The sequence below is a fragment of the Bos javanicus genome, chromosome 4 (genome assembly GCF_032452875.1).
Source record: "Bos javanicus breed banteng chromosome 4, ARS-OSU_banteng_1.0, whole genome shotgun sequence".
NCBI lineage: Eukaryota > Metazoa > Chordata > Mammalia > Artiodactyla > Bovidae > Bos > Bos javanicus.
Genome location: NC_083871.1, coordinates 51,218,010 through 51,233,009, shown reverse-complemented (window position 1 = coordinate 51,233,009; position 15,000 = coordinate 51,218,010). Strand labels below are relative to the sequence as shown.

Sequence of the window (15,000 nt, the reverse complement as noted above, 5' to 3'; positions counted from 1 at the left end):
GCCAACAGCAGCCAACTTTGCCACTCACCAAATTACAACTGTATAATGAGGCCAGCTGCTACCAGACACACCTTAAAACCCTTTGAAGCAGCAATATGGGCAGCAGTCCAGCCTTCACTGTCAGCGTGGTTGATGAGGTCTGCAGGAACAACAGGCTTGGATATGCCTTCATGATGCTCTTCTTCTTGATCCAAGTCTAAGATGGCCAACCCGGGCTCCTCCTGCAACTTGTTTCCATGGGCTGGGGCTCTGTGGTACATAAGAAGCTTGAGGCTGTCCACATTACCAGTGTCCACGGCTGCATGAATTGGTGTCCAGCCATCCTGAAAATAAAACAACCAGGGGGAAAGAGTTGATTACAACATGAATGTTGAGAGCAGTGTTATTTAAAGTTCACATCTAAATATTCTTGGCCATGGACCACTGAGACAGGAAAAGCAGGCATTCCAATCCTGAATATCATCGATGAGCTAGGTTCTCTCAGACCTCTGTCAATTAGTGCTTTTTCCATAGCTCTGACTCATGTCTGCTATTTTGTAAGAGTTTCTTCTTAACACTCAACCATTTGGAGTGAGTTAGTAATACCCAGCCTGGTAAATATGCATTATATATGGTAAAACAAAATCTCAACTTAATATTATGAAAGAATGAACTTCAGCATACACATTTTTAAAAATTTATATCCAAGTATAATAAGCCAACTCTACTTATAGGGAAGTGTGCTAATTCTAGTCATCTTAAAATTTTATGCCGCTGATTCCAGAAGGAAAGATTCTAGATAATATGGAAAAGGCAGACATAAAGGAAAAACAAAGTCAAATAACTTTATCTATCGGTCTCTATGGGCCTCTCTGGGATTGCAGATGGACACTGGTAAATGCAAGCTTAGAAACTGTTCCAACTAAAATATTGGGCCCATTCTCTAGAACATATTACTTTGAAGCCCCAATCATCCATTTAGCTGGTTGTTAGAACAGACTCAGAATTTTTTTTTTTTTTTAGGGTAGCAGTTCTCAAAGTGTGGTTCCCTGATCAGCACCATCAGCACCAACTGTGAACTTGTTAGAAATGTAAATTGTTGAGCCTCATCCCAGACTACTGAATCAGAAATCTCAAGGGGTGGGGCCCTGCATTCTGTTTTACCAGCCGTCTGGGCAACTCTGATGCACTGAAGTTTGACAAACTCTATTCTAAGGAAAATCTTGATCCCCTCTGTTCAGTTCAGTTCAGTCGCTCAGTCGTGTCCGACTCTTGCGACCCCATGAATCGTAGCACGCCAGGTCTCCCTGTCCATCACCAACTCCCGGAGTTCACCCAGACTCACGTCCATCGAGTCAGTGATGCCATCCAGCCATCTCATCCTCTGTCGTCCCCTTCTCCTCCCGCCCCCAATCCCTCCCAGAGTCTTTTCCAATGAGTCAACTCTTCGCATGAGGTGGCCAAAGTACTGGAGTTTCAGCTTCAGCATCATTCCCTCCAAAGAAATCCCAGGGCTGATCTCCTTCAGAATGGACTGGTTGGATCTCCTTGTAGTCCAAGGGACTCTCAAGAGTCTTCTCCAACACCACAGTTCAAAAGCATCAAGTCTTCAGCGCTCAGCCTTCTTCACAGTCCAACTCTCACATCCATACATGACCACAGGAAAAACCATAGCCTTGACTAGACAGACTTTTGTTGGCAAAGTAATGTCTCTGCTTTTGAATATGCTATCTAGGTTGGTCATAACTTTCCTTCCAAGGAGTAAGCGTCTTTTAATTTCATGGCTGCAGTCACCATCTGCAGTGATTTTGGAGCCCCCCAAAATAAAGTCTGACACTGTTTTCACTGTTTCCCCATCTATTTCCCATGAAGTGATGGGACCACATGCCATGATCTTCGTTTTCTGAATGTTGAGCTTTAAGCCAACTTTTTCACTCTCCATTTTCACTTTCATCAAGAGGCTTTTTAGTTCCTCTTCACTTTCTGCCATAAGGGTGGTATCATCTGCATATCTGAGACTTTTGATTATTGATATTTCTCCCGGCAATCTTGATTCCAGCTTGTGTTTCTTCCAGTCTAGGGTTTCTCATGATGTACTCTGCATAGAAGTTAAATAAGCAGGGTGACAATATACAGCCTTGACATACTCCTTTTTCTATTTGGAACCAGTCTGTTGTTCCATGTCCAGTTCTAACTGTTGCTTCCTGACCTGCATACAGATTTCTCAAGAGGTCTGATATCCCCATCTCTTTCAGAATTTTCCACAGTTGATTGTGATCCACACAGTCAAAGGCTTCGGCATAGTCAATAAAGCAGAAATAGATGTTTTTCTGGAACTCTCTTGCTTTTTCCATGATCCAGCAGATATTGGCAATTTGATCTCTGGTCCCTCTGCCTTTTCTAAAACCAGCTTGAACATCTGGAAGTTCACGGTTCACGTATTGCTGAAGCCTGGCTTGGAGAATTTTGAGCATTACTTTACTAGCGTGTGAGATGAGTGCAATTGTGCGGTAGTTTGAGCATTCTTTGGCATTGCCTTTCTTTGGGATTGGAATGGAAACTGACCTTTTCCAGTCCTGTGGCCACTGCTGAGTTTTCCAAATGTGCTGGCATATTAAGTGCAGCACTTTCACAGCATCATCTTTCAGGATTTGAAATAGCTCAACTGGAATTCCATCACCTCCACTAGCTTTGTTCGTAGTGATGCTTTCTAAGGCCCACTTGACTTCACATTCCAGGATGTCTGGCTCTAGGTGAGATCACCATCGTAATTATCTGGGTCATGAAGATCTTTTTTGTACAGTTCTTCTGTGTATTCTTGCCACCTCTTCTTAACATCTTCTGCTTCTGTTAGGTCCATACCATTTCTGTCCTTTATTGAGCCCATCTTTGCATGAAATGTTCCCTTGGTCTCTCTAATTTTCTTGAAGAGATCTGTAGTCTTTCCCATTCTGTTGTTTTCCTCTATTTCTTTGCATTGATCACTGAGGAAGGCTTTCTTTTCTTGCTGTTCTTTGGAACTCTGCATTCAGATGCTTGTATCTTTCCTTTTCTCCTTTGCTTTTCGCTTCTCTTCTATTCACAACTATTTGTAAGGCCTCCCCAGACAGCCATTTTGCTTTTTTGCATTTCTTTTCCATGGGGATGGTCTTGATCCCTGTCTGCTGTACAATGTCACAAACCTCTGTAGTCTCTCATTTTTATATAGAGAGATGTCTGCCTTCTACTCAGGTATCCATCTTCATTAGATTTTTAAGACTATCATAAAAGAATTGATGATTATTTCTGTGATATGTATTTTGGTTTTATTTTCCCTCTAGCCTATTTTTTTTTTTTCATTTGGTATTTCATACTGCTACACTAAATTTTTTCCAATGAATAGAACTGATGCTTTTGAACTGTGGTGCTGGAGAAGACTCTTGAGAGTCCCTTTGTCTGCAAGTAGATCAAACCAGTCCATCCTAAAGGAAATCCGTCCTGAATATTCATTGGAAGGACTGATGCTGGAAACTCCAATACTTTGGCCACCTGATGCAAAGGACTGACTCGCTGGGAAAGACTGAAGTTGGGAGGAGAAGGGGATGACAGAGGATGAGATGGTTGGATGGCATCACCGACTCGATGGACGTGAGTCTGAGTAAGCTCCAGGAGTTGGTAATGGACAGGTGAGCCTGGCAAGCTGCAGTCCATGGAGTCACAAAGAGTCAGACACGACTGAGTGACTGAACTGGACTGAATTGAATTGATAGTACACTTCAAAAAAAAAAAATAATGGGGTAGAAGACAGAGAGGAAAAGAGACAATAAATGGTAACAATCTACATTTAGACTGAGTCATCTGATCATTTGCTAAAGCTCTTCCTGAATGTTGTGGCTTTTTCTCTGGTTCTGTACTTCACATCATCAGAATCAACTTGGCTAAGGCAAGACCATGGCTGGCAGTAGCTGGAACATCACATAGTCCCTGGGAATATCCCACGCAGGCAAAGTGTTTCATAGCTTGTTCTTTGCTGGGCTGTGGATACCTGTCCTTGGGAATCAGCCTTAATCAGGCAATAGAGTGTAAGTGCTCTTGACCTTCCTTATATTACAAAGGCCACGTAATCATTTCAGAAAAACTTAAAATCCTTCATTCCCCTTTGATTTCTTATTAAAAATTGTGAGAAATAATTAATTATTCCCTTAAGGTCCTTTATCAATTATGCTGTTTATCTCTGTACTTTGGAGCCTCTGTACTTCTAAAGATTTCATTCAGTTCATCGACAATTAGTTTGAGAGCATGGATTTCTGTGTTCTCTAACTTACAGGATGTGACTTCAATTTTTATGTTGCACTACTTACTTTTCTTTCAGATATTGATGTAAAATTCATTCCTTTTTCATATATAAGGTAGAATTTTACAATAAGTATGTGTGCTGCTGCTGCTGCTAAGTCACCTCAGTCGTGTCCGACTCTGTGCGACCCCACAGACGGAAGCCCACCAGGCTCCCCCGTCCCTGGGATTGTCCAAGCAAGAACACTGGAGTGGGTTGCCATTTCCTTCTCCAGTGCATGAAAGTGAAAAGTGAAACTGAAGTCGCTCAGTCGTGTCTGACTCTTAGTGACCCCATGGACTGCAGCCCACCAGGCTCCTCCATCCATGGGATTCTCCAGGCAAGAGTACTGGAGTGGGGTGCCATTGCCTCCTCCGTAAGTATGTGTAGTACCACAGATTTCTTAAATATATAAAACAACATGAATAAGAGTAACACTGGACTATTTTCTCAGATTTTCAAAAAATAAATAGAAAGTAAAGAAAAAAAGCTCTAGCCCTAGGACTCAATGGAAAATGTCTATACCTAGCTTATATTACATTCCTATTATACTATTATTTGTGAGTTTACTTTTGAAAACTTAAGAAAATCCAGTATCTAAGAGTGACCTTAAAATATACAATATACCTTTCTATCCTAGAAAATTTTAAGGGTGATTCCTGTGAAATGGATGCACAGTATAGTTAATTCTCTATTAACAGAAGAAATCCAAGGTTCAGATAATCTTTGGCAATTAAGATGTCTACACTTGTCATTCATCATGAATATGCTATAGGGTGGTAATTATTATACTTTTAACCTCCTGGGAAACTGCAGGAAAAAAATTCCTGAGCCCAGTGAAGAGTGGGTCCCATAAACCTGCCAGCCCTTAGATGGGCCCCCACTGAAGAAATGCATGTTAGGGTGTGAAGGGCTGATTCTTGGTCTTCAAGTCTATCATGATAGGATGATAAAGGCCAACTTGGGAGGGCGAATGGAGGAACTTGTTTCAAATGCATTTTTGTGTGCTGAGGCAGAAGTCGTATCAAAGGACTGTTCTTGTGAATCAGACTCTACATTTCTTCAATTTCTAAATCCGGCTTCACCTGTGCACCCTGTACAGCAGGCAGCAGGACTGTGTGGGACGGAGTCAAAGCTACTTCAACCTATTAGGTTCCATACTGGACTTCCACACACAGTGCTTCAAGTTCTGAGGCAAATTAAACAATGACCTTGAACTCTGTGAGACGCTGCATAATCTCAGCAAAAACAAAAGTCAGCTCTGTGAGGAATAGTGAGCACAAATAACCTTCCTCTAAGTCCTGCCAATGGGCACTGTCCTGCCACAAATCTGCTTCCTGTTTATACACATTACAAGTGAGCACTACTGTGGATGATGACGACAACTCAATGAATGACAGCTGACCTTTGTCGATGGCTTACAAGTCCCTGGTACTACACCGACTACCTCTAAAAAGAAAGGCTAACTAACAAGCTTTGAATAATCAGATAAACAGAGGTCAGACCATGAGGATCCAACATATTCAAAGCAAAACAAAACTTTAAACAAAACAAAGCAACCTGTATTTTAACTTATTTTATTTTTTGAACTGCAGAGTTTGGAGACATATTGTAATTAGAGGACAAAATACAAAATACAGGTACTCACTCTGGTTTTTACACTTCGGTCAGTTCCAGCTTCCAACAAGAGTTTAATACATTCTTTATTTCCATTTTTACAGGCCAGGTATAGAGGTGTCTGTCCTCCATCAGCAGCATGATTAATATTAGCATCATATGCAATTAATAATTCTACACACCTAAACACAACAGTATGATTAATTATATACAAACTCGGTTTGACGTCTGAAGTACCACCTGACCAAGATATTAAAAAAAGCAAATACTGCTAGAGGAATTCTGCATCTTTATTTATTACATGAATTATTATATATATATAATCTCAATTATTACTGGTCTTATTATATAGATACTATTTTAAGAAGGCTGGAAGATATTTTAATTACTCCCATGAAAATTTAAAACAACAGCTTTGATCAAGCTTTGACACTTCTCTGTAAACAACCTATAAAAGTAGAGTCCTTGGAATATGTTTAACTGTGCTTGACATATATATTATTTGTGGTTCAAAATAGTTTGAACCTGGAAAAGAGTCAGGCTGCTGAGTCATTCTGAGATTTTCACTTGAGAAAATAATTATAAATAGCGCAGACAGCAGGGCACCATGTGCCTCCACTATAAAAGGCAGGGAGACGGAGGAAAGGGCCATTTGGGGGAGAAAAGGCAGCAAAGGCTGTTTTGCCCCCCTGCAATGGGGCTAGTTTACAAGGAAAAAAGACACAGTTCAGCAGAAATACATTGCCCCGAGAATCAGGAAGGACAGCAATGAGGTGAATTCAAGACTTCATGGCACTTAGGAACTGACTACAGTTTGCAAAATTAGATGAGAATAAATTTAGAAAAGAGGAATAAATCATAACCCAATGAAGAAGCAATGAACATCTTTGGGTTTTTGCTCAGAGGCAAGCTTTCTCTTGGCTTCCTCTGGCAACATTCTATTTGTTTATACGTTAGAAAAAATAAGTTACATATTGATGTGTATCTCATATACATTTAAATTAACCAAGTCTCCCTGCCTTTCCCCGGGGTTCTCCCTTTTTGCAAATCCATCCGTGCCTCCATTCCCATGACTGCTACACTATCCAAGCAAGTAGCCCTACAGATTGCCTACTGGCAGGAAAGGCAAAGGATAGTCCAGAAGAAGAATCTTTCCTGGAGGACTCAGAATACATGCAAAAAGGCGGCAGCAAAATCAATAGTTCTGATCAGCAATAATAAATTCAGAGTGATGAGATATATGTTCAACATGCAGAAAAAAAGTAATACATATATTAAGGATGCATTTTGAACTTTTAAAAATTCATATTTACAAAAGAATGACAGCAGTGTGAAACTGAAAAACCTTATGTCAAGAATTCTGAGATTTGTTAATTGCTTAATGCTAATTAATGTTTGTTAATGAAACATTTCTGTCCGGATAGTAAGAGTTAAAAGTTGAAAACAGCTTTCATCCTCCGCAGACTACCATTTCAGCACAGGCAAAGAAAGCAATTTAGCTATATTCTATCAATATTATTAAAATATCACTTGATTACAAAAAGTTATCTCTCTATTCAACTGACTTATTTAAGCAACTGAAGAAATCACTGCTAAACTTATGTATATTCTAATTACAGGCTCTTTTTGATTTTGTGCTCTAACTTCTTTAAGCATGTAAGTTCCTGCTTCAATTTTTTTTAAAAATGATAAAGCAAGGTGCATACTCGAACAATTTATAATAATAAATAACGTGTGTGTGTGTTGAGGTGGTGGAAAATAGTGAACAATGAAGTGTGTAACAATCCATTACATAACCACATACACAGTTGACTGTCCGTATGTGCAGGTTTCACATTTGTGAGTTCAACCAACCCCAGATGGAAAATACTTGGAAAAAAAATCCTAGGAAGTTACAAAAAGCAAAACCTGAATTTGCCACATGCTCGCAGCTATTTACATAGCATTTACATTGTATTAGGTATTATAAGTAACCAGAGATGATTTAAAGTGTACAGGGGGATGTGCGTAAATTATATGTAAATACTGCAGCATTTTATATAACAGACTCAGAGTATTCTCGCATTGTGGCATCTGTGGGTGGTCCTGGAACCAATCCCCCACAGACAGGAGGGATGACTTTATGTTGATAGGCTAAAAATAATCTTCCTCTTCGGAAGCAAGTTCATTCACACGAGGTTTGGAAACAGCATATTCCTCTTCTTCACTTCCCAATATACAACTATCTATTATTAAGAAGAGCAAATTTAGGATCCTCCTTTGCATTTAAATTCTCAAAGATGTTTAGTTGAATTTACTTGCCAAAGGATCTTAAGTACTAGTTTACACATTCAGCCAGAACTAAAATATATGTGCAAATCATAAAGAGGCTCTTTTCATGAGAGGGAAAAAAAGGGATTAAGAGCATCACTTACTTGAAATGTCCCTGAGCAGCTGCAGCACACAAGGGTGTGAAGCCATTTTTATCAGCAGCATTGACTTGGGCTTCTGCATTCAGCAGCAATCTCACACAGTCTATGGATTTTAATAGAAAGCCATTTTAATTTCCCACTTAGATTCACCATGAGCCAAATTCTATACAGGCTGTAGACAGATACTAACCCCAAGGGACCTCTCTCATGCACAGCTCATCTGACATTTCTTTCAGGGTCGATATAAGATTCCACAGGCTATTATGAAGGAAAAGAAGCCTCTTTCCCCCAGGATCATATACCCCAGACTCATAAACTAAGACAAGGTTTCTTTCATTTTTGGGGGGCGCCCGGGGGAAGAGTGACTGATGAGTGGAAGGAGAGTCGTATGTCAGAGAATGTTTTACCAGGTTTTTCCATGAGACAATCCCAGAAAAAAATGTTACTGGATGGAAAATAAAATTCTTTGACTAAACTGAAATACCATTCTTGGTATTTAAATAGTTAAATCTTACTTTCTGGTGTTTAATTTAATCATTAAAATGCTTTCATGTTGTGGTCATCTTAGACTTAACTCCCTGAATGAATATTAAGGAGAACCTCTAGAAAGTCACCAGACTCAAGCATGAATACCACTTAGACCTATGTTCCACATGTTATTTACTAGACTGCATTTCTCTATATTAGAGGAAATTCCTACTGTACTTTGGAAGAAGTACTCCAAAACAGTTTTAAAATAATGAGTTCTCATACTGTAGTTCCCTAGAATCTTCTATGCAGCCCACTGGAACACACTGAAGCTCTGAAACTTCCAAGAAAGCCACATTATGTGAATTCATCAAGGATCACATGGCTTATATATGCCTACTATCTAACTTTGCATTTGCCATCAGATCATGTCTTTACTTGCACTATTGTTATGTTTTAGTATATTTGACTATAAGATTTGCTTTTTAAGGAACAAGATTAATTCCCCAACTTCATCAATATGTCGTGTATAGTTGCACAACCTCTCAGTTCTCTTAAAAAATTCAAATAACTATAAATTGGTTCTAACTACAGAACAATTTCAGACCCCTGATCTTTCCTAACTACTAAAACTTTCCCTCACTGCAGCATATGCTAAAGCCCTACGGCTTTACTTTCACAGGCATCAGCCATTTCTAAGAGAAAAATTAGGGCTATTTTGTCCTGGCCAAAGCGATCACAGATGGGGGCTTTATTCAAAATGTGTTTTACAGTTACTAGACCCCAAACTTCTAGGCACACAATACATTTTACTGTGCATAAAACAAAGACAACTTTTTGCTAGCTGCAAAATTTTACATTGTTACTGAACTGTCCAAATTGGATTTTTAAATGTTTACAAAACTTTAAATCATATAAAAAAAAAGTTTTTTATTTCACCTGGAAGAGAAAATGTGAAATAATAATTTTGCTCATAATAATGGCTACAGTGCTTTTAACTCATCATCCTTTTGCAAGAGGGTGATACAGTGAAGTAAGAAGGTACCATCTTTACCTGTATGTCCATTCTTAGCAGCAGAATACAAGGCAGAATGGCCATCTTCACAGGAGTAATTAATGTCCAGTCCTTCTTCATTAAGCAGCATTGATAATAAAGTGACATTTCCCTGGGCAGCAGCTTGCTGAAGAAGGGTGGGCCTGCCAGCCAGGGGGGCAGGACCACCACTCATTAGCAAAGGGGTTAGGGAGGGTGACCAGCCTGTGGGTTAAAGTGACCCTAGTTAGAGAGTAGGAGCAAGGATAAGAGACAGATATTAACCATTCCTTTCCAAATTACACACACACAGACACATGAACACGTACCCCTAGAGGATTAAGTGGTTTCTAATATGACCAATCTGTTAATATTTACTTTAGCATACATCTGTACTGTTATTTCAATCTTATATCTGTTGCTAGTTAAATTAATATACATAGTGACAAATTATTTTTAGTTGTCAGTCTTGTACAGATAAGTGTTAAAGTGGTGATTGGTTTCAGGAAACAAGAAGGCTGTCTTGTTTTAAAAGTTCGAGCTCCTCCTCAGGATTCCAAAACAAACTGAATTTTAAAACTATGTACAGATTTTCTCAGTTTTGTTATTAACTGAAAGATATCTTTAGGCACAAGACAGAAATAATTCTAAAAAACAGAAAATTTCCTTTTTTCTACAACGTTTCCAAGGTACTTAATTTATAAATTTTATATAAACCATTGAGATGGACCAAATACCGTGAAGGAATATTTACATTCTTTGAATTCCCTTATTTGGGAAGAAAAATAGTGGGCGGCCAGCTATTAAGTATTAAGAACTAATAGAAGCACAACATACATAGAATATACCAGCACAAATACTCAATACACAAAGGAAGACTATATCATCTGGCCATCTTCACATTTTGTACCAAAAACTTTTAATCAGCTAACAAAACAGGACACTCTACCATATAATTTTAACAAAAGTCATAAGAGTTATCATAGTAAGGATTTCTCATCAGTATTTAGCAGCTTTAGAAGAGAATCTGTTAAGTGTGTGAAGTCGGCTGCATATAGCATGGAAAATTTTCTGAATTCTTCCTTGATCAAAAGGCTGTAAAAACAGTAAAGTAAAAATGTTTATTTAATGTAATATATAGGTATTTAGTGTATTTTAGGCTTAAATATAGTTAACTTTCAAAATAAGTCATTTTTCCTTCTTCCTTAAAATCTGAAAGTAAAGCCCCAAAAATCTGAAAGTAAAGTTGATGTGTATATGGGGGTATGTGTGCACATATTCACTCCTGGGGTACACTTTCTACATCTGTCTAGTAACAGTCTCTGTAGTTAAGATACAATGATATTCCTTTACTATGCATCTTTACTACCTCGGTACCAGGATAATATTCTGAGTACATGGGTGTTATATTAATACATAATAAACTTATCATTGAATCTTAAATTACTGACCTTAAATTATTTCAGTAAAGATTAAAAAGGTGAATATCAAAGTATTCCTCAGAACTTTAAAAATTCTTCAGAAAAACACCAAAGCAGTTTCTACAAATGAAACTGACTGCTTATTAGAAACTGGATATTACATCTTCAATTATTTGGATCTCTGGGTAATTTATTGCTTTTACTCAGACTATAATAACATTAAAATTCAAATGCTCATAAAATTAGATATTTATCTAAACTCTATGATATTTTCCCATTGATATTCATTAGCTCTTCTTACAAAAGTAACATTTTTTACTTCATACTTACAAGAAGGCTCCTCTCTGGTACATTTTACCTTTTGTATTTTCTTAAAAACAAACAAAAAAACAAGCCCACAAAAATTAAATCAGTACTTATTAGAAATGGATAATAAACAGAGAAATTATAAATACCCAGGTATGAAACCTGGACTGCAAAGCAAGCACAAAGGCAATCCGAGGGCACTGGCATGTGCTTCTCTGTGAACAGGAGGGACCACCCCACACTCTTGCTTGTCCAGCTCCCCCGCCTTCCTTCCTCCCAACCTCCAGCCCCGTCCCCTCGCTCCCTCAGTATCTCCAACTCAAACCGGGGGTGGGGGCGGTCCTCAGTTCTCCATATCCTTTTAGGAATATGAACAGGTACATATTAAATAGTTTGCCATTCTTTTGAGTTTTGTTTTCATTTTTCTTTTTTTTCAGATGATTCTAGCCATTTGGGACAATTAAAATATAAATATATTTTAACTGTTTTTTTATGGAAATATTCAATTATGGATATAATTTCCTGGGAAATCTGATTTCTAATGCTAAGCTATCTTAAAGACAAAATATTTTATTCAAAAATTTCTCAATCTTTAGACCACCCAAGAATCTTATAGTTCTGTAATATAAAGACTCCAGAAGAATATATATCAATTCTCTTATTTTCTTCTTTTAAATATATTGAAAAAGTCTTTAAAAATGAAAATCGCTTTATAAATACCAAGTATTCTTAAAGTTAAAAATTCTTAAATGTATTCTTAAGTACATTTTTTATCTCCACTACCACTTCCAATTTTCTCCAGGCTCAGGAAGCTTAAATTACTATAATAAATCCTGTTATAAATATGGGAAAAATAAAACTTCACCATGAGACTTTGTTCATGTGAAATTCCCCACAATGATCAAAATTATAATATTTAGTTGACTGGTTAAGTAATGGTTAAGTAATGCCTGAACAGACCTGCAGTCATATAGCTACTTTAATGACCCTAGCAAAATGTCATTCAGCTACAGTGTCATATGCAAACATTAGTACAAGTGAGCATCTTGCAGAACATGCAGTGATGAAGGGAACAGACAGAACGTGCAATAGCAGAGGAGTTGAGAACAGCTTCCGGCATCAGCTTCAGAGTGTGGAGAAGGTTAATCTCATTCATAGCTCAGAGGGATCTCATTTTCTGACTTAGTCTTTAAGCCAATCAAACATGGAGAAGAATATTTTTAATGCATGTTTACCTACGGAAAAAAATCTGAACCAAATCAAATAAAATGTATCAAACAACTTTTTTAAGAAAAAGGAAAAAAAAAAAAGAATTTCAAGGGTATGGAAACTCAGTTGCCCGGAGTGATTTTTGGTTTAGGCTTCTGTTCATCTAACAATTAATGTGTCCGTGTGACAAGTTCAGGAGCAGCAAGAAGTTCTAATCTGTTTGGAACTTTAAATTCTAAACATTTTGAATTATTTAAATTTTACTTAAATAATAAAACTGTTAACACTTGGCCATAAAGTGTTCTTTAAAAATTTTACATTTGGCTCTAAAAGGGCTAACTGAGTTAATGTACAAAACAATTCATCAAAGTGATATCCTTTGTCATTGCAATTCTCTTCAGTGCTTTAATCATAATTGTTTATCATAGATACAAGCGGATGTAGAAATGTAGATTTTTAGGGTTTCAAAGATAATGGGATCCAGAATTCCAAGAAGGGAGAGGTAGTGAACTACTACTTGAAAAATTCAACAGGCAAGTTTAACACATCTTTTTGGTTTGGAACTATTATTACTTTTTTGGTTCAGTGCTTTCATTTTTAGATGAAAAAACTAATGACTCAGAGAGAATCTGCTCTTTAGGGTAATACCTAGAAAGGAGCAGAAATGGACTAACACTGCCTCTTTACACTCAGCCCAGTGCTCTTTTCACCACTGACCCTGGAGCACACATCCCCCAGGTATCTAGGAGGTGCATGTGTCCCCGTTTCCTACTCTGATCATAATGACACTAGTAACTGTTGACCAGATGAAAACCCTTCAATGAGCCTATGCTTTGGAGAGGTACATGCTCACCCAGGCGAGGCAGATTAAGAAGCAGGATGGAGGGCACTCTGGTGCTTCCCAAGTTGCAATGGGCATGGCAGCCAAAAGGGGGGCATCTAAGTGGAAAGAGAGTTGAAATCTTCTACCTTATTCACAAAGTTTCTGTTGACCTACATCCACAGCTGAGTTAAACACCCCAACTATGCAACTATAATAACATTTCTATCTCCCCTAGTAGACTGGATGTTCGGCAAATGCTTGCTGATACCTAAACAAATTCCACTGCCTCCTTTTTCCTAATAAACTACATCTTCTAATCAAATGACATGGAAGGCTGTTATGCCACCAAAGGTAACCTTGCAGTGGTCGAACTGCAAAATCAGAGAAGAGCAAATGAGGAACCAGTTTCGTGGATCTTCTGTGACTGCTGTTTCTTTGGTTCTACAATTTATTCTCTCTTGCTTTCTACACACGAGCAAGGGCTTTTTTTTTTTTTTTTTCAGAGGAGCTATGATTCTTTTATCCAAAATCCTAGACAGGTCATTTTGGTGAATATATAATGGACTAGAATTCTATGACTCCAGAGGTTAACTTACATGCTGCTGACAAAACATTCTTCAGTCATGGATCCTGATTTTAAAGCTTTTCCACTGAAACCAAAGGGCTCTAGGAGCTGAACCCTGGAGCACAGTAATGACCCAGGCAGCCACTGGCAAAGCATCAGGGTACAAAGCAAAGATGGCTTTTTTTTTTTTTTTTAAGTGAAAAAATTTACATATCACAGGTAGTGTTTTGTGTTTCACAGTCCATGCATTTACGTCAACAGCACTGCCAGGGCTCCAAACATTTTTGGAACTTGTGTTCTGTGAGTACCTTAGGTCCATACAGCACATTCTCTGATGCTCCTGAATAGTAGCAAAAATTCCTCCTTTGAGGGTAGATTTAACTTGCTGGAAAAGGGCCGTGAGAAAGGCCATCCAGTTCAATAGTACCATTTTGGATTAAAAAATAAGATATCACAAAGCAACACTGAAGTCAATTCTAAAGCAAATTTTCAAAATACAAGCAGTAATAGTACCTCTATTTATTCATCAGTCATGCTGCTCTAAGCTCAATACCACATTCTTTGCATGTTATGATATTAAATCCTAACAGCCACATTCCCCAATATGCACAGCATAAGCTCCATATGAAGGATGAGAAAATTTGCTCAGTTCAAGAAAAATCACCCAAAACACAGAGCTGTAAATGCCAGAGCCTAGATTCCAATGCAGACCTAACTAACATCAAATCCATGCTGTTTCCAATTTCCAATTTTGCCCCTTAATGTATGAACCTAACATCTCAAGGAATTGACTATTTAGGAGACAGCTTATAACTGTAACAAGCAGTCTTGTTACACTGCTCTCACTACCTGATAA

At 38.0% G+C, this 15,000-nt stretch overlaps 1 protein-coding gene across 3 annotated transcripts in view; it reads right to left on the bottom strand.

Annotated features, from left to right (window-relative positions):
- CTTNBP2 (cortactin binding protein 2) overlaps window positions 1-15,000 on the bottom strand; it is a 170,232-nt gene that overhangs the window by 67,104 nt on the left and 88,128 nt on the right. For all 3 annotated transcript variants that reach the window (XR_009735897.1, XM_061414021.1, XM_061414022.1), the window contains 4 exons: window positions 9,842-10,045; window positions 8,323-8,422; window positions 5,940-6,090; window positions 72-323 (listed from right to left, as the gene is read on the bottom strand). Coding sequence is in view for 2 of the 3 variants with exons in the window: in XM_061414021.1 (XP_061270005.1) it covers window positions 72-323; window positions 5,940-6,090; window positions 8,323-8,422; window positions 9,842-10,045 (707 nt within the window). In the remaining variant the exon portion in view is untranslated. The remainder of the gene's footprint in view (window positions 1-71; window positions 324-5,939; window positions 6,091-8,322; window positions 8,423-9,841; window positions 10,046-15,000) is intronic.